The sequence below is a fragment of the Palaemon carinicauda genome, chromosome 2 (genome assembly GCF_036898095.1).
Source record: "Palaemon carinicauda isolate YSFRI2023 chromosome 2, ASM3689809v2, whole genome shotgun sequence".
In the NCBI taxonomy this organism is placed as follows: Eukaryota; Metazoa; Arthropoda; class Malacostraca; order Decapoda; family Palaemonidae; genus Palaemon; species Palaemon carinicauda.
The window spans coordinates 150529314-150555360 of record NC_090726.1 but is presented as its reverse complement, the minus strand read 5'-3'; the positions used below and the strand labels follow the sequence as shown (position 1 = coordinate 150555360).

General features: G+C 47.0%; 1 protein-coding gene across 10 annotated transcripts in view; it reads left to right on the top strand.

The window, feature by feature from the left end:
- Positions 1 to 26047, top strand: part of Mkk4 (MAP kinase kinase 4) — a 335120-nt gene that overhangs the window by 167846 nt on the left and 141227 nt on the right. For 5 of the 10 annotated variants that reach the window (XM_068359301.1, XM_068359283.1, XM_068359250.1 and 2 more), the window contains one exon: positions 2952 to 3015. In XM_068359301.1, the coding sequence (XP_068215402.1) occupies positions 2952 to 3015 (64 nt within the window). Of the gene's footprint in view, positions 1 to 2945; positions 3016 to 26047 lie in introns of all 10 variants that reach the window. The other 5 variants (XM_068359292.1, XM_068359274.1, XM_068359241.1 and 2 more) reach the window with 1 other exon arrangement.

Here is a 26047-nt window from a genome sequence, read left to right as displayed (position 1 = left end):
GATCATATTTCTTTGAATCATTCAATATACTGTACAACTTTAAAGTACGTTACTATATTCTTGACTTACAGTTTTTAAGAATTCTGAAAAGCAAATCCTTTAACTAATGAGAAGCATTCACATCTATTCTGGGTTTTTCCTCCAAAGCAAGAATACTATTAAAGTTTTGAAATCATAGCCTGTAGACTATGAATTTGGGTGTTTTAAATATCTGAATGCTACAGGTAAGAATATTTTCCTGCATAGACATGATCTCACTAACATAAATTTTGATACAACCCATATTGGTAGTGTTATTTTCACCTCTGTACAAAGGTCAAATTCTCTTAACAAATATACTGTATACAAAAACAAATGTTCTTAGGAGAAAATGTACATGATGTCCTAATTCCCACAGTGATCCTTGTCTTACTAATTTTTGCCTTAATGCCTATAACCATACTGCTTACAGGTTGAATGCATATACAGTATGTATGTTTGTTTCAAAAGTTCACAAAATTAAGAAATTTAGCTAAATATTGTATTGCTTGGATGATCCATCTTCAATTATTTAGCTAACATTAAATACTCTAAACATGTCTTAACATCACACTTACACATGCACATATATTTATGTATAGTTTGTATGTATGTATGAGCATCTTGTAAGGAATTGTTTTTCTATAGACAATTTCAGTAAAATTCAGTGGCATTGATTACAGATTTTTTTTTACAGATATTCTATATTTTTCTGTAATACTTTCTATTTTCTTCTGTTTATCTTACAAAGAAGTTTTAATTGTTTGTATCTTCTTTATTCATGAAGCTGTTTCTAGTTTCTTTAGATGTATAATAGGAGAAAGTAGAAAAACCACACAAAGGCCTCTGCAAGAATTGTGTTCTTATCTTTTCATCTCCAATTGAACGGTTAGGATAAGAATGTTGAATAGACAGTTTTTTATCTCTCTTGAGAAAAAAAACAATCTAGAATTCATATTTTGACTGGTGTGAAGCTATCTTCTATCATGGAAAATTGTGTACTGTTGGGAAACAGGTTTAGCCACGTAAATCAACTTTCAACGAATCTGTTGGCATCTATGACCTTTGTTGTTGGGATGCTATGTGGATAGAACAATCTGTCAAACCAGTTTGCAAAGATCAATATTTTAAGATAGAAAATCCACTGAAGTACTGTTCATCCGCGGACTGATTAAGGCAATAAACCTAGACCAGAATAGAATTTCAATGAAGATTTCTATTAAATGTTATAGATTAAGATATCTTTAATCAAATCATGAAGGCATTGCAATCAGTCTGAAATATTATGCTTCCGAAAAAAAATATGTACTGTGGGGAGCCAAGTGATAATTGGTCATGAAATAATGGAAAATATCAACAACAAACTTTACATTTATGCCAATTTAACGACAAATTTTCTTTTATGTATTTATATAATGTGATAAATAAAAGATAAAAGTATGTGCCTAATAATAGATTTTAATCATTTTTGTTATGGATTATTTTGCAGTTTTATATATGTAAAAAGAATTGCTATGGTTCTAAATTATTATTTTTTTATTGGTTATCTTGATTTATTCACATAGTAAAGTCTCAAATGATGGGTAGTTACATTTTATGTTTGGTGGTTTTATCCATTTTATATAAGACAAATCATCCCATTGTCTGCAGATTAATTGTTTCATTTCTACCTCTTTGATGATTATAAGTGAATTGGTTATTTTTTTTTATCATGTGAGTTATATAATTCTGTGTAAATAACCTTGCTAACAGTTGTAAGACAATTTCTGTAAAGTTGACTACTGAGAGAGAGAGAGAGAGAGAGAGAGAGAGAGAGAGAGAGAGAGAGAGAGAGAGAGAGAGAGAGAGAGAGAGTGTGTGTGTGTGTGTTGTATAATGGAATTTTCAAGTTTCCCATCTGTTGATGACTTTTTTCTTTTCTTACTGCTGATGTACATTCACTGAAATATAGCAGTTAATGCTATTGCTTCTATGCCTTTTCTGTCTGTTCTGTCCTGCATTTGCTCTTATATGAAAAGTATGGCTCAAATTAAATTGCTCTCTTTTGAAGAGTGGTTTGAGGAGTCTGATGATTTTTTGTGAAATTTGAGCGCTTGTAAGATATAAGAGCCATCATTACACAAGGCTAAAAAATTCACTTATATAAAATCCAGTCTTCTCAAGTCACTCTTCAGAAGAGAGTAATTCAAGCCATTGTATATGCTGTCATATAACTGTGAATACTGTCTTGTATTTGTTGTTGTATACTGTGAATACTATGGCTTTTATAGTTTTTATGTCATCAGAGAATGAGTTTGATAGCTTATATTGTCATCTATATGCCATGTTGCCATGGTTTGCTCTATTTCCAAAAAAATGAATGTTAATGACAAGCATATAAGATTTTCAAACATTTACAGGAGATTCATGGGTGCTATTATAGTATGCTATCTACCGGCGAATTTCTACTATAGTATGGTATCTACCAAAAAGTATGTTATCTACCGTCAATGTTAATCCTCCTGTTTGATGAGGATTATCAAACAGATTACTTACCACCAGCATGTTATCCTCATTGGACTTTAATGATAGTTTAATAATATTTATTAGCAGGACAACATGAGTGCATAATTTTAAGCAGTTTGGTTAGGTTAGGGTTAGGTTAGGTTAGGTTAGGTTAGTTAGTTTATCAAGTCGGTAGCGATCCTCCTTGTTAGAGGCGGATTAGCAAGAAGAACATATCCTTAGGGACTGATGGTAGGTATCATACTATAGTCAGAAAGGGGTGGTAGATAGCAAAATCGGCGGTAGATAGCATACTATAATAGTACCGATTCATGTCTGTTGTGTTGTAGTAGTGTTCTATAATAAAAAGTGTATTTATACAAGAGGTTAATTGAAGGGATTAGTATAATTCTTAATATATTCAGAATCTGTACACATTACAGGGACAGGCTGACTCGTGGCATGTACCAAAATATTCAATCATCCGGGAAACTGAAGATTTCACCAGAAGTGGTAAGTGACATAGCCCTTCATGTGTCCTAATGTAATTTTTATTCATAGAATAGAGATGTGGAGATTATGTTTTTCCTACACAATGATTATTTACTTCTATTCATGGAAGCCATCATTGACCAGGACAGGTTTGTCTGACAGAGTATAAACACAAACCTGTTTTTTTCATTGGAGACTTTGATGTAGGAAAAAAATTCTATATTAGAATTGTAAGTGTTGGACAGAAAGATAAGTAACAGTGTAATGTTTTTACAGGGAATGTTTCAAGGAAACACTGTCATTCTATGAGGGTCATTGTAGAATTTACAGTTCAATTCATGTATAATCTGTTGTGCTTGGTAAAGATTACTGTTTTATACTTAAAAAAACTGTATAAAGTTTATTTGAATGCAAATGGACATTACTAAACATTGCAGATAGCCAGTCTGTCCTTAACATTCATGGGTGGTTGGGTAAAAGAGACCCACAAAAGTAGAAAATCTAAATTTTGGGAGCCACACTGCTAAAACCCTCAAATATTGTTATATTTCCGTGTATAAGACGACCCTTACATCCTGAAAATTTGGGGTCGTCTTATACAACCGATATGAAAATCACAAATGGTGTTTATTGATAGGCTAAATAACAGGTAATAAAGGTAACCAAACCATATTTACCATCCATATTATTGGCATACGCTCATGATAAATAACCTATTTGAGGAAATATTCCATATCATTAATGAAGTGAACTTCTATCTATGCAAGGCCAGCTGACAAAATGTAAACATTGAGTTATGGTTGCATTCTTAGCAAGCAACCTTTGTCTTTTGCATTTTCTAACCCTTCAATAATCCTTATTGTTAATGACAGTAGAGTAGTAATAAAATTTGGATTAGCACATTTATTTTTCATTAAAAATCCATCATGCGCAAAATTTGCCTCATTCTTTCTCTAATCTCGCACCATCTTCTCTGTCACATCGAACATTCTAAGGGCAATACTGTACAATATTATTGTTTGATTTCTTGGCTGCTTGTGTAACTTTTGATTCAAAACTACCCTCATGTTTTCTTTTTGCTTGGGAGTCCATAATTGATATGGGTACAAGTTGTTAAGAATAAACCAACTTAAAACTGAAGTTATGAAAAACATCTTAGAAATGGAATGTACAATCATCTTTTGTGACCGTTTTGAATAGTCAAAAGACTAAAACTATCATACTGTCATTAGTGGTAATTTTGTTTTTACTAAATGCAAACAAAATAGTTTTCCTGTTATGCGATGTGTAGGAATTTGTAGGGCCACGGCAAGTAAATTATTTTTGATAACATTGTCATTAAGTAAATTATTTTTAATAACATCATCATTACTAAAACCTCTTAGTATCATCAGTTAAAACTTGCATCACAATATAAAGAGGGGTCCGTGATGAACTGACAGAACGATAGGTAACCCATAATACATACATGTATGGCAAAGGATTACTCTTCTTACGTTATTGAGTCTTCAGGTTTAGATTTTTAAATTTATATATAAGGATGTGTCTACAGTAAAAGTAAGTTTGTTCCAACAAAGAGTACTTACCTCGAACTACTCTTTTAAGAGTATCTGGGATCTCCTCCCTAACCAACCAAGAATTTTGTATAGTTTCCCCTATCTCCATTTTCCCTTGTCGGGTCCCTCTGTGGCGGATGGATACTCGCGCGCTGCTAGGTCTGTGTCGCCAGTAAGCATCTTGTCGCGGCGTAGGTAACATCTCGCCGCTCTCTCTCACATCCCATCCGACCCGCCATTGTGTTCAACAAGACAGTTACTCTCCATGGATTCCCCCGGGAGGGGGTAGACCCATGACGGCTACCTCCACCCCGGCGGCTCCATCCGTGACGGAGGCAGCCGCTCCATCGAGCCGGCCGGAAGTAAGGGATACGTCCGCCCCCACGGATTCATCCGTGATCGAGGATGCAGCCGACACGGAGGATCAAGTGGTAGAGGGTTTGTTGGACACCAGCGAGTGTTCCCCCAATTAAGTGTCCTCCTACAGGAAGGTCCTGGCACTGATTCGGCATCATCACAGGTTAGACGAGCCTAAACTATCGTCAGAGCAGGCTTGACTTTTGGGTTTGGGAAGGATGGTAGACAATCCGGTTCAACAGAAGCCATCCTTGACCCTACCTCTAGCTCCGGACGTGGCCCTGGGCATGGACCACGTCGACCGGTTTGTCGCAGGACACAAAAACTCCCTAAGAGCACAAGGGTCCTTCAAGCTCCTGCCTGGACTGAGGACACAGAAAAAGTTTTATGTGCCGGACGGGCGTCATGCGGGACCCCGCACATTAGAAGAAGCCGTCACGACGTTAAACCAGGACAGTGCAGATGATAGGAGCCTTACTGCCCCAGTGGTCTTCTCTCAAGCGGAGGCCGCTATGATGGAGGACACTTCACAGGACATCGTAAATGTGACCTCCTGGCTGGACTGGTGGGCGTGCACCCTGGCAGGGTTCCAGCTATCCCACGATCTCTCAGTGCCGGAGAATCAGGCCCTACTGCAGGAACTCATATGTTCGGGAGGGAAGGCTATGAAATTCCTTACTTTCCAGTCACTGACCCAGATGGCAAACTGGGTGTTAAGTAGGAGGGATACAATTCTTAACAGGCTCCCCCGTAGACTTCCCGAACGTGAGGCGAAGTTCCTAAGAAATGCTCCGGTGTGGGGTGAGACCGTGTTCCCCCTTCAGGCAGTAGCAGAAATGATGGAGAGAGTCGGGAAGCTTAAGGACTTGACGGAGCCCAGACAATCAGTGGCAAGACGTCCTCCCCATAGGAGACCATCGGTGGACAGGGCCTACCCACCTACGCCACCAGCTAGACAGGAGGCCCCCTCCCCGTCCTGGCATCAATCCCCCCGGCCCTCCCGCAGGAGTGGTGCCCCAGCCCAGGCCTCCTTTAGGCAGAAATATGCCGGCTCAAGGCGAAGTCGCTCAAACCATCTCCCCAGAAGGAGATAGGAAGGGAGGCCCCCTACACCTTCCCAAGCCTCAGGTGGGGGGATGCCTCAAACGTTATTGACAAGCATGGCAGGACAACGGTGCAGACCCGTGGTCCGTGACAGTCCTCAGGGAGGGATACAGGATTCCCTTCCTGTCAGACCCGCCCCCTCTGATTCCCGAACATCGGGCAGAATGGCTGGCACCCAAGGATCACAAGAAGAGAGCAGCCTTGCAGGAAGAGGTATCAGCCATGTTGAACAAGGGAGCACTGCAACCTGTCCAGGAATCGTCCCCGGGGTTCAACAGCAGGCTCTTCCTGGTAGAGAAAGCTACAAGAGGTTGGAGACCAGTCATTGACCTCTCGGCCCTGAACAAGTTCATCAAGAAGACGTCCTTCAAGATGGACACGCTGAAGTCGGTGCTGGCAGCCTTGAGAGAAGGGGATTTCATGATGTCCCTGGATCTCAAGGATGCCTACTTTCAGATCCCCATACACCCCTCCAGGAAGAAGTTCCTCAGAGTGAAGTGGGGATCCCAGTCTCTTCAGTTCAGGGCCCTCTGCTTCGGCCTGTCAACGGCTCCCAAGCTATTCACGAGGGTGTTCACCGTAGTATCAACCTGGGCACACAAGCAGGGCATCAGGCTGATCAGATATCTAGACAACTGGTTGCTACTTTCAGCCTCAGAGGCAGCCTTAAAGGAGCAGGGGGTGAAGCTATTGCAGTTCTGCAGAGAACTTGGGGTCACCATCAACTTAGAGAAGTTCCAGTTAGTCCCCACCACCAGGATGACGTAACTAAGGATGGTCTTGGACTCCCAGTTAGCGAGGGCATTCCCCTCTCAGGAGAGGCTGAACAACCTGGATCAAGTTATATGACCATTCCTGACAAATGCACCAATGAGAGCCAAGGATTGGCAGAGACTCGTGGGCCACCTGGTCTCGTTGGAGAAGTTAGCTCCTCAGGGGAGGCTCAAGCTGAGGCCAGTCCAATGGAACCTGAAGGACCTCTGGTCACCGGGAGACCCTCCTCAGAACTTAGTCAGGATGACTCCGGCCTCCAGGAACATGCTCCTCTGGTGGTCCGACAGGGCGAACACCCTAAGGGGGTTACTGTTCGCGTCTGCTCCTCCAAAGATGTTGCTCTTCACAGACGTGTCAAAGGATGGGTGGGGAGCCCATCTGCTCGAAGAGACGGCAGAGGGAAAGTGGTCCCCGGAGGAGAAGCCCCTCCACATAAACCTGCTCGAGCTCCTGGCAGTTCGAAAGGTGCTCGAGCTCCTGGCAGTTCGAAAGGCCCTCGCAACATTCGCCCATCACCTTCAGGGAAACTCAGTAGCCCTCATGTGCGACAACGCCACCGTGGTGGCATACATAAAGAAAGAGGGAGGCTTGAGATCAAGGGAACTGTGCGACCTCACGTCTGAGATCCTGGAATGGGCCGAGAAGAACCATATCATTCTCACAGCCAGGTTCATTCCGGGGAAGAGAAACGTACTGGCCGACGGCCTCAGCAGGGCAGGACAAGTAGTGGGGTCAGAATGGTCTCTACATTCACAAGTGGCACAGGAGGTCCTCCAGTTGTGGGGCTCACCAGTAATAGACCTGTTTGCCACGAGGCTCAATGCTCAGCTCCCCGTGTTTTGTTCTCCTGTGCCAGACCCGGCAGCAGTGTTCGAGGATGCCTTCCAGCACTCGTGGGACGGACTCGACGTATATGCCTTTCCCTCCTTCGGGATTCTCAGGCAGGTACTCAACAGGCTCAGACAGTCAAGGGCTACAAGGATGACTTTGGTAGCGCCCTGGTGGCCAGAGAGGGAGTGGTTCGCGGATCTACAGGACCTGGCCACCCTCCCTTCGGGGCCCCTGCCAGTAAGGTTAGATCTATTGCACCAGCTTCACTTTCGAAGGTTTCACAAAAACCCTCAGTGCCTTCGGCTACACGTGTGGAGGTTATCGAGCGCCTATTAAGGAAGGAAGGATTCTCGGAGAAGACAGCTTCGAGGATGTCAGGTTATCTTCGGAAGTCCTCGAGCGTGGTGTACCAGGCCAAGTGGGCCATGTTAGTGAAGTGGTGTGCCACACAGAACCTGAGACCCTTGGATGCGTCAGTCCACAAGATTGCAGACTTCCTGGTCCATTTTAGGGACGACCTGGGCATCTCCATTCCAGCTATCAAGGGGGTCCGAGCGGCCCTGGGGCAAATTTCTCATTGACCTGAGGGCCTCTCGCCAGATTTCCATGCTCATCAGGAGTTTCGAGCAATCTTGTTCCCCAAGCGCCTCTAGAGTTCCGCAGTGGGACGTGGCCAAGGTTCTCAAGGTTTTAACAAGGGCTCCCTTTGAACCCCTTAAGGACATCCTGGATAAAGACCTCACTCTCAAGACAGTGTTCTTACTAGCTCTAGCCTCAGCCAAGCGTGTGAGTGAGCTCCACGGCTTGTCCTTCGAGGTCTCGCATTCGAAAGGGTGGAAGGAACTGTCCTTTAAGTTTCTGCCTGAATTTGTGGCCAAAACCCAGAACCCAGCAGTTGCGGCCCCAAGGTTCGAGGAGTTCTCGGTTCCGGCAATCCCTCACTCAGACAACCCGGAAGACTTGCTCCTGTGCCCAGTGAGAATAGTCAGGAAATACCTTAGTAGGACAGCCAGACTCAGGCCAGCCATCAAAAGTCTGTTTGTCTCTTCAGGCCCAGTAAAGAGGGCAGTGTTTAGGAACATGATCTCCTTCTGGCTTTGGCAAGTCATCAAGAGAGCTTATGACAGTGAGGGGTCTGCGGTTCCTGGTACCCCGCGACCCCATGATCTTAGGGGCCTTAGCACTTCTTTGGCATTTGATAGCAACATGGTAGTGGGCCAAATCATGCGAGCAGGTACTTGGTCCAGGCAGTCCACCTTTACGGTTCACTACCTGAAAGACTGTACGAGGAAATCTCTGGACTCCTCCATTGGGCCAGTGATTTCCGCCATGCAACAAGTTTAAAACTAAAAGCCCCGGGTAGCCCTAGCGAAGTAATCGCAAGCGACACAAGTTTCCTCCTTACTCCCCGTTTTCCTTGCTACCCTTTTTCCCCTTTCCTTTCCTCCTCCCATGTGAGGGATGGATGCTGTGGAAGCCCATGTCTGGATTATGCATAAAGGTGAATTATACAAAAGGTAGACATTTGCGTGCTTCCCCCGACTCTCCTACCTTTCCACTGTGTCGTCTAGACCTAGCCTCCTATCTAGATCCCGTGTCTTGGGATGGTAATGGAGGTCTTCTGGCCTGTAAGTCCACCCCCTCCTCCTAAAGTGTAAGTCTCCTAAGAAAGTAGTTCGAGGTAAGTACTCCGTGTTGGAACAAATCACAAATTTTAAGTAATCTGTAGTTTTCCTAACAGTACTTACCTCGAACTACTTTTGGGTTATTGCCCACCCTTCCTACCCCAAGTGTCTTACAGGAGTTCGAATAGTACTTAAACATATGCTTACTGGCGACATAGACCTAGCAGCGCGCTCTTGCACGCTGACCCCGGGTCGCCTCAGGGCGAGTATCCATCCGCCACGGAGAGACCCGACAAGGGAAAACGGAGATAGGGGGAACTACGCAAAATTCTTGGTCGGTTAGGGAGGAGATCCCAGATACTCCTAAGAAAGTAGTTCGAGGTAAGTACTGTTAGGAAAAATACAAATTACTTAAAAGTTGTGATTTTGTCTTAGAAAGTGTTTTTTAAGATTGTATAATGGATTTATGAGTGTTAGGAGGGTTTATAAAAGCCTAAATTTATGAAGAAAATAAAAAATGAAAAATATTTAAAATTGAAAAAGATAATACACCATACATTTCTTTATCGATAGTACTTGGCAGTTTTCAGGTATCGTTGGGGGGCCTAGAACGGAAAACCCATGATAGCCGACGAATTATTGTATTGTATGTGAGAGGTGCCTATAATTGTTTAAATGAAGTAATTGGTTTATTGAGGGGTTTATTCCTTTTAAGTGGTTGTTCATGTTAGGTTGCATGTCTTTGGAACTAATTGTTAATTTACAGGAGTATGATTGTACAGTAGCACATTACTGTATCTCAGTTTACGAGTTTAATTCATTCCTGGAGTGAGCTCACAACTTAATATGCTCTTATTCTAAAACACTTTTTCCTTAAGAAACAGAAAATTCACTTGATACAATACATAAATACATGTACTGTACTGTATACACTCATTTTTAAAGGTGTCTTTGTTCAGTAAGTGGAATACAAACCTACGCTATTTATTAGGGGTATTACTTTCGGCGAAGCTGAAAGGACGAGCCATTAAAATTTAGCGAGGGTTAACTATCCATCCCGCTAATTAGCAGGGGGTTACTCGTTACCCTTCCCACTCCCACACCTGTGATTGAGCTTACTTTGCTTTTGGCTCAGATGGTGAACGGTCGTTACTGCTCTTAATTCTCGCAAATATTTGGACTGCAATTAATGCTACTTTTGATTTCTCTCTTTTCAGTGTGTTTGTGTGTTGACTTCTGCTGGCCATGTGTACCTGCCCTGGTCCTGAGGGCCGCACTTGCGATACTTTTATGTCCGCCAAGGACACCGATCCTCACACCCTTTGCGCTACCTGAAGAGGTCAACGGTGTGATGTGGATAACAAGTGCACTGAGTGTCGGGAGTGGTCTGTCTCCCTTTGGGAAAGGTTTGGGCGACAGCGAAAGAAGTGTAAGCGGGACTCTTCTCCTTCGAAGGTTTCTTCGAAGCAGAAGAAACCCAAGGCTTCTTTTTCCGCTTCCCAACGTTCATCCATAGATCCTGCTCGTTCGGTCTCCTCCGAGGGACCGTCGTGTAGTGGCGCAGACCAATTAACACCTGGACAACCTCGGTCCTAGAAAGTCGGTATCGTTTCCCCTAGCAAAGTGGCCCTGCCTCTCCCCCTGCGCGGGTCAATGACTATTTTTCTCTTTTTATAGGTTTGGTCCTCATTGGGGTTACTGGGTCCCCGCCGCCAACTATGCCCTGCTGTAGCTTCTTCGCAGTGGTGCTAGCGTGCAGCATTCGTCAACATCAGAGGTGGATCCTCTGGCCTCTGTCAACGTCATGGTGTCAGAGGTGTCATCTGCTGCCCATCCTGACTCGTCCGCCGTTGCTGAAGACTGCGCTTCCCCCCAGCCGAGCATCCTTCGAGAGGGAAGCTAAGTCCTAGGCGCATCTCCTGCGAGTTTTTCTCCCCTCGTGGGAGTTCACTCATAGAGACTCTTCTTCGGAGGACTCCGGCTGAATGTCAGCTTGCTGATCTGCCAGGCCCTAGAGGGCGTCACCGTGGCCGTCGTTTCCGTCGTGCTCGCCCTCCTCTTCACCTCAGAGGTCCTCCTTTTCCGTCAGTGAAGTGACGCCTCTTTGGCTCTACAGCCTCGTCATCGCAGGCTTCCTCCGCAGAGGAGCCTCCTCGTCCAACGTCGTGTGGCTCTTGACCTATACCTACCTCTGGACCTTCTCCCGACTACGCTGCCGTTAGTCCACGAACTTCGGTTCTGGACTCTCCGCCTGAGGATCGCGCGCGATCTCCTTCGAAGGATATTCATCATTCCGAAGAACGCATCCTCTCGCCAGCTCGACATCTTGCGTGCCAATCTTCAACTCACCATCCTACGACTCGCCAACCTCCTGCCAGTACGTCTCCCGTCCTGTCTCTCCAATCTCAACGTCTGCCTTCATGCCGATGGCCTACACGACAATCGCCCATGCGCTAACCACCTACGAGCGATTTACCTGCATATCTTTCTCCTACACCTCATTCACCTGCGCACTCTTCTCCAGCTCGTCAAGGTCTTGTTCGATGCATGGAATCCGACCATCGCTGACCGCGTCGTTCGTCAAAGCGCCAATCTCCTTCTAAGCACCATTCTCTGAGACAACACGTTGCTTCGGACCACTATTCACCTGGACACGCGACTGTGGCCTTTGACCAAACCTCAAGGAAATCCTCTGAGGTTTCTGCCGTTGGTGGTCACCAACTCTCTCCATGGCAAGAGACCTGATCGTCAACGAGCGTGTCAACGGATTGTCGGATAGAACATTCCAATCGCCAAGCATCGTTTGCGTGTAAATGATCGCCAACGCACATCCTTGTCCAGCGCGCCAATGTTCGCCAACTTGCCAGCACTCACCAGGGCTCGCCTATGCGCGCCTACTTCCCTGAGCTCTCATCATCAACAGCTTTAGAGTAGACAACGCTCGCCGACACGTAGGCGCTCGCCAACACGTAGGCACTCACCAACACGTAGGCACTCGCCAACGCATGGCAATATTCCACAACCTCGGCAGGGTCAGGCAGAAGTGGATAGTCGTCATCCTCCTCCAACTTCCAAGAAGTTGCGCCATCTAATGGAGGATCGGGTGTTCACCTTCCAAATTATCAGTCCTCTCACTCAAGAAGGGCAGAGTCGTTTCGCACAGGTCTCCATCGCCCCCCATTCCCCTCCCCGCAAACGCATTGCAGTGTGACCGCTGGGGAAAGAGAGAAAGGGCCCTCCCGGGGAGTTCAAGATCCCAAAGATTCCGGTGCCAAAGGTGGACCCGCGCTATTAGACAACTTCAGAGAAGACTCCTCAAAGGGAACCTTCAGTTTCCTTCCCTTCAAGGGATCTTTTTGACAGCACCAGTGTCAGCAAGCAGCCCTGGTTCGGCGCCATTGTCTGGGCAGGAGTGCAAGCTTTCGGGCCCTCCTTCTCTGCTTGCTCTTCGGAGGCCTCTGCTAGCCTTCAACACCATTCGGCACTAGCAGATTCCCAGCAAAGAGCCTCGGCTGCCTCTCCCTTGAAGAGGAAAGGAAGGGTCTCGGATACCATCGCGTCCACTAGGGTGAAACTGACCCCTGTGAGGGCTTCAACAACAAGGCCAAGCCTCCCTGGTACTTCTCCCAGATGCTATCTTGGCTCACTGCCACCTCAACCAAGAGATCCTCATGAGGAACATGTATTAGTCTCCTCCCTTCCACCTTCAGATGAAGACTCCCCTCATAAGGAGAGCATTCCATCTCCTGTATAAACCAGGAAGGATAGACCATCTAGGCCTTCTATGTTGGAGATGTACCTTCTGCCCCGCAAGGAGTCGATGGATTAGAAGATGCTTCCAAAGTACTCCACGAGGACTACCAGACCCACAGGAAATGTCAGTCACCCTAAAGATAACCACGACCCACCCTGAGATGAGCTCTCGGGAGTGGATGAAGGAGACTTCTCCGCCAGTCCAACCTCAGAGGGGGAACAGAAAGGGTTCTCAACAGGTTTGCCGGGCCAAAGATACCCCCCCCCTGGGATGGCAGAGACACAGTCCTAGACGTCTCTTTGGCACTCAAAAGCCCTCAAAGTCAACTGCAGCTTTCCCCTGGTATCAGGGGCTGAAGAGTGCCCGGGATAAGATCGCCCTACAGCTCTCCAAGTTCTCCTCCTCGCTTTGTTCGGGCTCCTCTGCCAAGCTCCTCCCACTTCCTCACGTCCAGCAACGGAGGTACTGTGAGGTCATGGAAGAGCCTCGACCAGTTCTTCCACTCCACCACTCTGGAAGAGCTGACCAAGGGGTCCTCTAAAGAGACTCTCAAGCCGTCGGGTTGCTTTCTCGGCGACAGAGATCCTCAACCAAGTGAAAGTCATAAAGTATGCCATGCAGGCTACTTTGTGGCTAGATCTTTGGTCAGGGTCGTCGGGAATCCTTGTATGGACCGAGGATTTCTCTAAGGAAAGTACCAGGAAGGCTATGGAAACTTTCCTCCTCTCAGGTACCCTGACCATCGAGTTCCTAGCCCACCAAGTTTTGAACTTGTGGGCTAATACAATCCTTAAGAGTCGGGATTCTGTATCTGAGAGGTTAAATCAGTAGGTCCCTAACACCGTGATCGCTAGGCTGAGGAACTCCTCTCTCGAGGGGTCTTCATTGTTTGAGCCAAGGGACATGGAGCAGGCTGTAGAGAGGTGAAGGAAGTTCCACCAGGACTCACTCCTCCACAAGGCCTTAACATCCCAGCCCTACAGATCACCAGCTCCTCAGTAGCCGAACCCACCGAAAACCTCGACGAGCAAGATGACAGCGAAGAAATCGGTGTCTAAAAAGCCTTTTCATACCAAAGACAAGAAAGTCACAAAGTCCTCCAGGTGAGGAAAATATCCTAGAGGGAGTGGCCACGGCTTCTAACACTAGGATAGGGACTCCCCTTGCTTATCTACCATGACTTCTTGTGCACACTGGACCTAAAGAACGCGCACTCCCAGATCCCAATCCATCCGTCTTCAAGAAAGTACCTAAGATTCAGCCTTGACAGCAGGAAATACCAGTTTAGGTTACTGTGCTTTGGTTTTTCCACAGCACCCCAAGTCTTCACCAGAGTATTCCCCCTAGTGTCATCTTGGGCACACAGGATCGGCATCCGTCTCCTCCGTTATCTGGACGACTGGCTGATCCTAGCAGAATCGGGAACAACCCTTCTTCAACACCTAGACAAACTTTTGAGGTTTTGCCAAGATCTGGGGATCATGGTAAATCTTGAGAATTCCTCTCTGCTTCCTACTCAAAGACTGGTATACCTAGGTATGGTCGTAGTCACCAATCTCCACAAAGCCTTCCCATGAGACGATAGGATAATAAGGCTGAGGAAGGTCGCAAGACCATTTCTCAGACGAGAATAACCTTTTGCCCAGAAATGGTTATGTCTCCTCGGTGGTGATGAGCGACAACACCACGTTAGTGGCTTACATCAACAAGTAAGGAGGTACTTTCTTGCAGCCCTTATCCCATCTAGCATGTTGCATAAGATTTTTCATAACTCCGACCATCCTTTACATTCAGATCTCCCTGGACAATTCTATCCTGTTCGTAATACAGTTAATTCTAATAGCCAGGCCTTCTCCTTCATGAGGCTCAATACTACACAGTATTCTAGAAGTTTTATTCCAGCTGTGACCAAGTTGTGGAAGGACCTTCCTAATCGGGTGGTTGAATCCGTAGAACTTCAAAAGTTCAAAGTTGCAGTAAATGTTTTTATGTTGACTAGGCAGACATGAGTTTTAATAGTTTATATATGACATATCTGTTTTGATGTTGTAACCCTTTTACCCCCAGGCTATTTGGAACTTTCATACCCTTAACCCCCAGGCGTTTTTTTTTTTTCAAGCACATTTTGCAACATATATTTTTTGAATTGCTCTAACATCCTTAATTTTCATCATAGAGAGGTCAGGTTGGTCTCATTCTTTTGGAAATGCCTGAAGTTTCTCATAAAGTTATCAAAAATATGCAAAAAAAATGTAAATAGCAATTTTTTGCAAGGACGTACCAGTACGTCCATGGGGTTAAAGGGATGAGTTTTGTGAAACGTACCAGTACATCCATTGGGGGTAAAAGGGTTAATAGTTTATATATGACATACCTGTTTTGACGTTGTTACTGTTTTTAGAATTATTTATTGTTAATTTGTTCTCATCATGTATTTATTTCTTTATTTCCTTACCTCACTGGGCTATTTTTTCCTATTGGAGCCCTTGGGCTTATAGCATCATGCTTTTCCAACTAGGGTTGTAGCTTGGCTAGTAATAATAATAATGATTATAATAGCAGTAGAGATACTAAGATGGGCCGAGATTCATTCGATACCACTATCGGCACGCTTCATTCCAAGCAAAAGGAATGTGCTTGCTGACAACCTGAGCTGAGCATCTCAGATAGTGAGTACCGAGTGGTCTTTGGATCATCTAGTAGCCAACAAAGTCCTGACTTTTTGGGGTTCGACAGTGGATCTCTTCACAATGGCCTTGAACTTCAGGCTCCCTTTAGTACTGCTCCCTAGTCCCAGACCTCAAGGCTCTCTGGCAAGATGCATTCCGACAACGTTGGGACAACATCGACATTTATGCCTTTCCCCCGTTCTGTCTGATGAGAAGGGTACTCAACAAGACCAAAACATCGGTCAACCTCTCAATGACCCTCAGCTCCGCTATGGCATCATACGAAATGGTTCCCTGACCTTCTGCATCTCTTGACAGAGCCTACTCTTGACAACTACATATCAACATCTACCACAAAACCGTAGCTTCGCTATGACTTCATGCCTGGAGACTATCCAGCATATCCTCACTCAGAGAGGATTTTCGCAACAAGTTGCGAAGAGGATGTCTTGATACCTGCAGAAGTCATCAGCAGCAGTCTACCAGGCAAAGTGGATTGGTTTCTGTGGTTAGTGTCGTGGAATGGGTATCTCTCCACTCGATGCCACTATTCCAGTGATAGCGGAGTTCTTTGTGTATTTGTGTGAAGAAATGTGCCTTTTCAGTATAGGCTGTAAAAAGCTATCCCTCACCCTTCAGCCTCGCTCTCCAACTGAATGGAATGAACATTTCTTCATCGCAAGAAATTTCTTTAATCATATGGAGTAACGAACTTACCTGTCCTCATTCAGAAGTGAGAACTCCTCCATGGAACGTGGTTCATGTTTTCTGGTCTCCAAAGAGGCCTCTCTACGAACCATTAGGCCAGGCAACAGAGTGCCACTTAACTTGGAATACGATGATCGTGTTCTCTTTAGCTTTGGCCAAACAAGTCGGCGAACTTCATGGTCTCTCATATGACATGGCCCTGTCAAGGGGATGGGGAGAGGTAACTTTCAGCTTCGTCCCTAAGTTTGTTTCCAAAACTCGTAATCCGGGGTGGCGTATTCCCTATTTGACGCCTTCCGGATTACGAGTCTCCTCTGTGTAATAGACGACCCAGATTAGTACTCTGCCCAGTGAGGAGTTTGAGGCTTTACCTCAAAAGAAAAGCAACAACCCATCCCCAAGTGCCTGCACTGTTCGTCAGTACAGGGAGGAACTAGAGGAGGATTACCAAGAACACCATCTCTGCTTGGATTCCCAGTGTCGTAGACCATGCCCTGAACCCAGACCCTCCTTTGTCACGTCGCCCCAGAGTCTACGATGTCAGGGTCGTAACTACGTCCCTGGCCATCTTGAGAAACTTTTCTGTGACGCAGGTTTTACAAGCTGGGTTGTGGAAACGGCAAACAACTTTTACAGCCCATTACCTGCAAGACGTGACCCACAGGAGGCTCGATACGTTTTCTATCGGCCCTGTGGTGGCTGCACAACAGCTGGTCTAATACCTCATCCTCCTTATTGGACAAGTAGGAGAAGGTTGAAGGCACTGTTGCTGGGTTTTAGTCTGAGTGAGTGAAAAGGTATGATTGTTTCTTATTCTTTACTTCATCCTCCCCTCTCTTGGGGAAAGCAGCATCCTGGGTTCTCTGCACAAGCTGACCTTAAACCACTGCAGGTAAATCATGCTCCTTTGTGTACCTATTATTGTGTCAACACTGCTGCGTCCCCATATCCTGGCGAGGTAGTATTGGGAAAGTCTTGGTTACATTAGTTTTTCCTACTAAGACTGAATAACTTTTACCATGACAGTCACACTGCTTATCCTGACACACAGCTTGTGGAGGCTGCTGACCTTGCGTAGCAAGGTTTTATTTAATACCAACCTACTCAAGATAAAGAGCCCCTGGTAAAGCCAAAAACCTGATTGTCAGGGATGTCAACCCTCCTAATGGATGAGTCACCCCTGATAAATAGCATAGGGTTGTATTGCAGTTACGGAACAAATGACAAATTTGTAGATAATTTGTATTTGTTCCAACACAGAGTACTTACCTAGAACTACTTTCTTAGGAGTTACTGGTAACTCTTCACAACCGACCAGAATTTTGTGTAGTTTACCCTATTCCCATTTTCTATGGGTGACCTCAGGCAGAGTGATACGCACCCTGAGGCAACCCGGGGTCAGAGAGCGTGCTAGATTAGGCCGTGCTCCTCAGTAAGTTTCTGGTCGCGACGTGATTCACATCCCGCTGTGCTCTCTCTTACCCAGTGCGACCCTTTGTTTCCCCGACCCTTTGTGTTTACCACGTGGTTCCTGTGCCCTTATCCTTACCCCTTTCCTTTGTGTCCTTGTGTCTCTTGGTGTTAGTGTTTTTATTATGGAGCATCCACGCCATTGCCCTGGGCCTGTGGCCGGTAAGTCTTGTGGGGCTTTCCTTTAGAAGCCCGAGGTTGATCCACACTCGCGTTGTTCGTCATGTAGGGGCAAAGTATGCTCCCCTACTGCCACGTGTTCGGAATGCGAGTCTTGGGGTGAGATTCAGTGGGTCCGTTATGGGACTAAGAAGAAGTCGGCCAAGAAATCGCCCAAGAAAACTACCGCGTCCTCTGCTTTGGTGTCCCCGGATGCCTCGTCGGAACGTGGTTCCATTTCATCTTCCCCTACCCAGGGTAGGAGTCGAGGTAAGTCCGTTGCGGGGAAGCGGCCCATTGTCCTTCCCAAGAGTCTGATTTACCTGTGGGGGAAGTTTCTGAGGTGTTACAGGCATGTGTGGGGCCTGAGGGAAGTGCGGTAGAGTGTGTAGGAGATGAGGTCCTGGTGCCCGCAGGGCCCGTCTCTACCGAAGACCCGATGTGGGGGAAGTCAGGTACTTCCTCTTCTCCCTCATCTTGGGCGTGTGTTTAAGGTACTTCGGCCGCCGGGGGTGATGCCGAGAAAGGCCATTCGTCAAATTCGGACCCCATCGTTTGGGATATTCCTAGAACACCCTGCAGGTCACCCTTCAGACTAGAAGAGGAGTTTGACCATTGGATCGGCCGCAAGAACGTTCCTCGGACCCCCCCAGCGCCCGCGGCGACTCTTCCGGCCGTCTTCATGCAGCCCGCGGAAACAGAGGTTCGGCATGGGGTAACCCCCGCGGAGTTGGACGCCTCAGGTGATTCGGTTGATTCCCTTTCCTCCTCCTCGTCTTCCTCGTCCGTGGATTCATCTTCAAAGGACGATTCCAGGTCCACGAGGAGGAAGCGCAAGAGGTCCAGGAAGAAGAAGAAGTCCCGCTCCCGTTCAAAGAAGAAGGAGTCCAGACCTTCTAAGAAGAAAGCGAAGAGGAGTAAGTCCAAAGATTGGGTGAGGATCACGGTACCCCGGAGCGAGCTGTTTAAGGTCACCACAGCCGCGGCCGCTTCTGGGTGGCTCCCTAGAGCCTCGTCCTCACCGTCTCTCCCCTCTTGCTCCTCCTATGGACAAGAACCTCACCGAGGGAGGCCTTTCCTAACTCCCCGTGAGCCTACGAAGTTGTCGAAGGCCTCCGCGCCCCTTACTGTGCGGAGGGAGGCGCTCCGTCAAGTGGAAGGCGTTACGCCAGCCGCGGGCTCCTTGGCTGACTTCATTAAGCTCCAAGGGTGCCCTTCGGTCAGGAATATTCTAACAGATACGAGGATGCCCGCAGGGCAAGGTACAGTGAACCCTCGCTACTTCGCGGTTCGACCATCGCGGATTCACCACTTCGCGGATTTTTTCCATAACCCATATATATACAGTAATATATATATATATATATATGTATGCATGTATTTATGTATATATGTAGGTATGTATATGTGTATACATATAAATATATATATATATACACACACACACACACATATATATATATATATATATATATATATATATATATATATATATATATATATTTAAAGTAGGAAGATGTGATGTAGTTCTAAGGGAAAAGTATGGGAAATATGTCTGGGTAATAAGCAAAGCTCTACCTCCAGTTTGTTTCTTCATTATGATCAGAGATAAATGTAAACAAAACATTGGTTGCCATTTTTTATCATGCTTTTTAGCGTGTTTAGGAAATGCATGATATAAAATCACCTTTAATATTTGTGCCTGTTTTAGTTTAGGGTACTGTAGTACATGCATTAAGCGTTCTGTACATTAAAGGGTAGTTTGTTAACAGAACTACGTACAAGGGAAGGTTTTAAAAGTCTGAATATACATGTTGAATAAATAGGTAAATATGGTGTCACTACTTCGCGGATTTTCACCTATCGCGGCCGCGACTGGAACCTATCTACCGCGATAAACGAGGGTTCACTGTACTCCCATAACGGATACCTTCGCCTCTGCGGGGCCGCCCGTGACACGGGCAGTCTCATCCAACGTTGCTCTCCCTACCGTCACCGATGATACTCGTGAGGAAGGACGGGTGACGGAGGCCCTGGTGGAAGAAGGGGAGTGCTCGTCCGATGACATCTCCTCCTACCGCAAAGTGTTGGCCCTCATACGACGGCACCATAGGCTGGATGAACCGATGCCCACCACTGAACAAGCCTGGCTCTCCGGACTTAGCAGGCTGGTGGAGAATCTGGTTCAACAAAGGCCCTCCTTAGCTCTACCCTTAGCTCCTGGCGTAAGGCTGGGTATGGAGCATATTGATAAGTTCCTGGACGGCCTAGCAGACGCCCCTAGGAGTCAAAGTGCCTCGAAGCTGCTGCCGGGACTGAAGGCACAGAAGAGGTTTCACATACCGGAAGGTCGTCGGGGAGGACCCCGCGCGACGGAGACAGCCATTACCTCATTGAACCAGGGTGCCGCTGAAGACAGAGCTTCCACGGCCCCTGTGTGTTTTTCCCCGTCGGAGACCTCCATGATGGAGGACATGGCCCAGGACCTAGTCTACGTGTCCTCCTGGTTGGACTGGTGGGCCTGCACGTTAGTTGGTTTTCAGGCCTCTCATGATTTGTCCCTGCCTGAAAATCAAACCCTACTGAGGGAACTTATTAGCTCAGGGGTCAAGGCCCTAAAATTTTTGTCATATCAGTCTCTCTCCCAGGCTACCAATTGGGTCCTGAGGAAGAGAGACACTATTCTGAGCAAACTTGTGAGAAAACTCCCAGACCGGGAAGCAAGAAAATTGAGAAACTCCTCAATCTGGGATGAGGCTATCTTCCCTCTTAAGTTGGTGGATGAGACGATGGAACGGGTGAGAAAGATGAAGGACATGGTAGACCATAGACCTCCCCCTATGAGGCGCCCACCTCCCAGGAGGCCCTCCGTAGACGGCCCTCACACTTCCCGTTCCTCTCCAGCTCAACATAGAGGAGAGTCACCTGCGGCTCCCTGGCAGCAGTCAACTCAGCCCCCCCCCCCCCCCCCCCGGCCGCTCCTCCAGAAGGATATAGGAGGCGAGGCCCCCTACCCCTACTGGAGCCTCAGGTGGGGGGATGCCTCAGACACTCTTGGCAAGCATGGCGGGATTACGGTGCGGATCCCTGGACGGTGACAATCCTGAGGGAAGGTTACAGACTACCTTTCTTAGCGGAACCTCCCCCGGTTATTCCAACCCTTCAAGCGGAGTGGCTGATTCTAAGGACTCCTTGTAACGGGCTGTTCTACAGGAGCAAGTGTCTTCCATGATATCCAAGGGAGCGTTGGAACTAGTCGAGGAGCCTGGCCCGGGGTTCTACAGCAGGCTCTTCCTAGTGGAAAAGGCGACAGGGGGATGGAGACCAGTAATCAACCTGTCGGCCCTCAGCAAGTTTGTGGCAAAGACCGAGTTCAAGATGGACACTGCCAAGACAGTGTTGGCTGCCTTGAGGGAAGGGGACTTCATGATATCCCTGGACCTCAAGGATGCCTACTTCCAAATCCCCGTCCATCCCTCCAGCAGGAAGTTCCTCAGGATAAAGTGGGATTCCCGAGTGCTACAATTCAAGACCCTTTGCTTCGGGCTGTCGACGGCTCCTCAAGTGTTTACAAGAGTCTTCACGGCAGTCTCTGTAAGGGCTCACGAGCAGGGCATCCGTCTGATCCGGTACCTGGACGATTGGTTGCTTCTTTCAGCCTCAAAGGAAGAATTGAAGGAGCAAGGAGGGAAGTTACTTCGTCTCTGCGAGCAGTTGGGTATCACGGTCAACGTAGCGAAGTCTCAGCTGACCCCCTCCACCAGGATGACCTACTTGGGGATGGTCTTGGACACCCAGCTAGTGAGAGCTTTCCCTTCGTTGGAGAGGTTGGAGAACCTAGAGCGTGTTCTGCTACCCTTTCTGTTGGACCTTCCCAGGAGGGCCAAGGATTGGCAGAGGTTGTTGGGCCACCTAGTGTCCTTGGAAAAGTCAGTGCCACAAGGGAGACTCAAACTTCGAGCAGTGCAGTGGAACCTGAAAGAACATTGATCCCAGGGAAGAAACCCCCACAAACTGGTTCCGGTCTCCCCAGAAGCGAAGGTAGCCTTGCAGTGGTGGCACGACAGGAGGAACACTGAGCTGGGGATGACCTTCGCACCCGACCCTCCGGAAGTCCTATTGTTTACGGATGCGTCAAAGGAAGGTTGGGGCGCTCACCTACTCGACCAATCGACAAAGGGAAAATGGTCGAGCGAAGAAGCAAAGCACCACATAAACGTGCTAGAGATGATGGCTGTGCTGAGAGCGAGTCGAGAATTCGTTCATCTCCTCCGTGGGAACACGGTAGCGTTGATGTGCGACAACGCCACAGTAGTAGCCTACGTAAAGAAGAAAGGGGGTCTAAAGTCGAAAGAGCTATGTTCGCTATCGACGGAACTTCTGGAATGGGCAGCAGAAGAAGGGATCGAGTTCACAGCAAGGTTCATCCCGGGAAAGAGGAATGTCCTAGCGGGCGTCCTCAGCAGAGTAGGCCAAGTAATAGGGTCAGAGTGGACTCTACATCCAAACACAGCTCAGTCAGTCATACGGATGTGGGGTTCCCCAGTAGTAGACTTATTCGCCACACGTCTGAACGCCCAACTCCCCGTGTTCTGTTCTCCAGTTCCAGATCCGTCAGTGGCGTTTGAGGACGCCTTCCAGCACCCTTGGGACGGCCTCGATGTGTACGCTTTTCCCCCCCTCGGAATGTTACGTCAAGTCCTCAACAGAGTAAGGACAACAGCCAACCTTCAGATGACTTTGGTCGCGCCTTGGTGGCTGGAGAGGGAGTGGTTCGCAGACTTAAAAGAACTGGCCCTTCTTCCTCCTTGGCCTCTCCCGGACAGGCCGGACCTTCTTCGTCAACCCCACTTCCAAAGGTTTCACGAAAACCCTTGGTCCCTCCGCCTTCACGCGTGGAGGTTATCGAGCGGCTTCTGAAGAAGGATGGATTCTCATCGAGGACCGCGACGAGGATGTCAGGTTACTTAAGTCGGTCCTCTATCGCTGTCTACCAAGCAAAATTGGCAGTCTTCTCAAAATGGTGCGCTTCCCGTAATTTCAAGCCCTTGGGGGCCTCGATCCACGACGTGGCGGACTTCCTGGTGTATCTCAGGGACGATTTGGGCTTGTCCATTCCGGCAATAAAGGGAGTGAGGGCAGCGTTAGGTCAAGTCTTCCTCCTGAAGGGCATTGACTTGGGATCCTCTCGGCACATCTCGATGCTCATCAGGAGTTTTGAGCAGTCGTGCCCCCCACAGGAGGTGAGGGTACCGCAGTGGGACCTAGCCATAGTACTCCAAGTCCTGTCAGAACCTCCCTTTGGGCCCCTCAAGGACATCCTGGATAAGGATCTCACCCTCAAAACGGTCTTCCTCTTAGCCCTGGCTTCAGCGAAGAGGGTTAGTGAGTTGCAGGGATTATCGTACGAAGTTTCACACTCAAAAGGGTGGCGGGAGGCCTCCTTTCGGTTCGTCCCTAACTTTGTGGCCAAAACGCAGAACCCAGCCTGTTGGGATCCTCGGTTCGAGGGCTTTTCGGTCCCAGCGATCCCTAGGTCAGACAACCCTAAAGACTTACTCTTATGCCCGGTCAGAGCAGTAAGAAAATACCTTGAAAGGACCTCCAGGCTTCGACCGGAGATCAAGAGCTTATTCGTCTCAACTGGTCAAGTGAAGAAACCAGTCTCTAAGAACTCAATCTCCTTTTGGTTGCGACAAGTAATCAAGAGAGCTTACGAGGTTTCGGGAATCCCTCTTCCAGGTAGGCCAAGGCCTCATGATATTACAGGTCTAGGCACCTCCCTGGCGTTTGAGAAGAACATGGCCGTGGGCCAGATTCTGAGAGCGGGTACCTGGTCCAGACAGTCCACTTTCACGGAACATTACCTGAAGGACTGCTCTAGGAAATCCTGGGATGGGTTCAACCTTGACCCAGTCATATCAGCCCTGCAAAAGATTTAAAGGTCATGGCCCCAGGGAAACAGGGGGTGGTAAGCCATGAGACACAAGTTCATCCCTTACCTTTCCCCCCTATCATCCTTTCCCCCCTATCATCCTTTCCCTTACCCTTAATCCCCAACGTGGGTGTGAATCAAGAGGCCCTAGCGGCCAGGATATACGTCTTCGACAAGAAATACGTCTCAGAAGTAATGGTTCAGAGGTAAGCCACTTAAACACTAAGTTATTTTTTGGGGTAGTTTCCCCTATTTTCATTCAGCCTTTAGTAGGGGTCATCGGAACCTAGTTCCCCTTCGAGGTGCCCCCTTTTTTCGCCCGATCGTGCTCCTAAACCTTCAGACCCTAGTCCCTGCAAGACACTCCCTCCTCCTAAAGTTTAAGTCTCCTAAGAAAGTAGTTCTAGGTAAGTACTCTGTGTTGGAACAAATCACAAATTTTAAGTAATTTGTATTTTTCCTAACATACTTACCTAGAACTACTTTCGGGTTATGGCCCGCTCATCCTTCCCCGAGGGTCCTGCAGGATTGAGGAGAACCCTTTTTGGCTACGAAACTTACTGAGGAGCACGACCTAATCTAGCACGCTCTCTGACCCCGGGTCGCCTCAGGGCGCGTATCACTCCGCCTGAGGTCACCCATAGAAAATGGGAATAGGGTAAACTACACAAAATTCTGGTCGGTTGGGAAGAGTTACCAGTAACTCCTAAGAAAGAAGTTCTAGGTAAGTATGTTAGGAAAAATACAAATTACTTGAAATTTGGGATTTTTTCTAACAATACAAACCTTCAGCTAACCTACCTCCAAGTAAAGTGAGCTCAATCACAGGTGTGTGAGTGGATGGGGTAGTGAGCTACCCCCCTACCCCCCACTAACTAGCGGGATGGGTAGATAACCCTCGCTTAATTTTAATGGCTTGTCCTTTCAGCTTCGCTGAAAATAATAGCTTTAATAGATAGCTAAAGGTTTGTAAAAATACAAATTATATCAGAATTTGTCATATTGTAATGGATTTTAGTGAACAAAATATAACTGCTAAGATCAGAAATGAATGCAAATTAATAATTGTTCCTACACGAATACAAACTTTTGTCCTTTAATAGGATTATGCTTTCAGTGTAGCTGGAACTCCCTGTTGAGATGTGTAACGAAGCGTCAGTAGTTATTGGTGTGAAGAGGAACTAATGATTGTCTTCATTGTTTGTTTGTGCTGAGAGATCTAACTTTCACGAGCACCAAGGTTACCGTATACCTTGCATACAGGTCCCCTCGCTTGTTTTCCATGATTGGTATTTCCCATGGGAAATCTACGATTGGGAACCCTAGAGTGGTTTACTAGAATCTTATGATAGTTACCCTGAATCGGGAACCTTAAGATAGGTTACACTAATTGTAAATTGATCGGAATTTTTACGATAGTTTACAGTGACAGAAAAGTTTACGATCACTTCTGCTGTCAGAAGCCTTATGTTCAGTTACTGCGACCTTGAAGATTTTGATCGGTTACTACCATTGGGAATCATGAGATTAGTAATCACTTAGTCTGGAATAATGTTTGGAACTTTCTCTTGTGCCTCAGTAGATCCTCACCTCTCAAGCCACCAGGGAAGCAATTCACCTATTCTTGATACTTCCCAACGTTCCTACCACCAAAGAGCAAAGAGAAGAGGGAGGTACAGTATAACTAAAGCATAGGACCATCAATCGGGCAGTCTCTCTCAAGACTTTAACCGATTTTTCTACTTGGTATCATGGGAGGAGCAGTATTAAACCAACGCATAACCCGGGAAAATTTTTCAGTACAGTGTTTAGAAGATCGTGTAGCTACTGCCAGTACTTAATCTCGTACAAACCCAAGCCCGACTGTTGCTGCTTTGGACTTTGGCAATTGCCCTTGTGACCCACTCCTGCCTTGTGATGTTCCTGAGACTCATAGGGACACCATCGCGTGAGAGTTCTATATTTGCTGATAATGCTCCTCACCATCAAGATCATCCATCTTGGTCGTGCTTAAAGGGTTTCCTGCAGCAGAAGCAGTGTCTGATGTAACCTCCTTCACTCTGGGCTGAAATGTTGTACTGGGGATGTAGTTGATGATTGATCCTCACCTT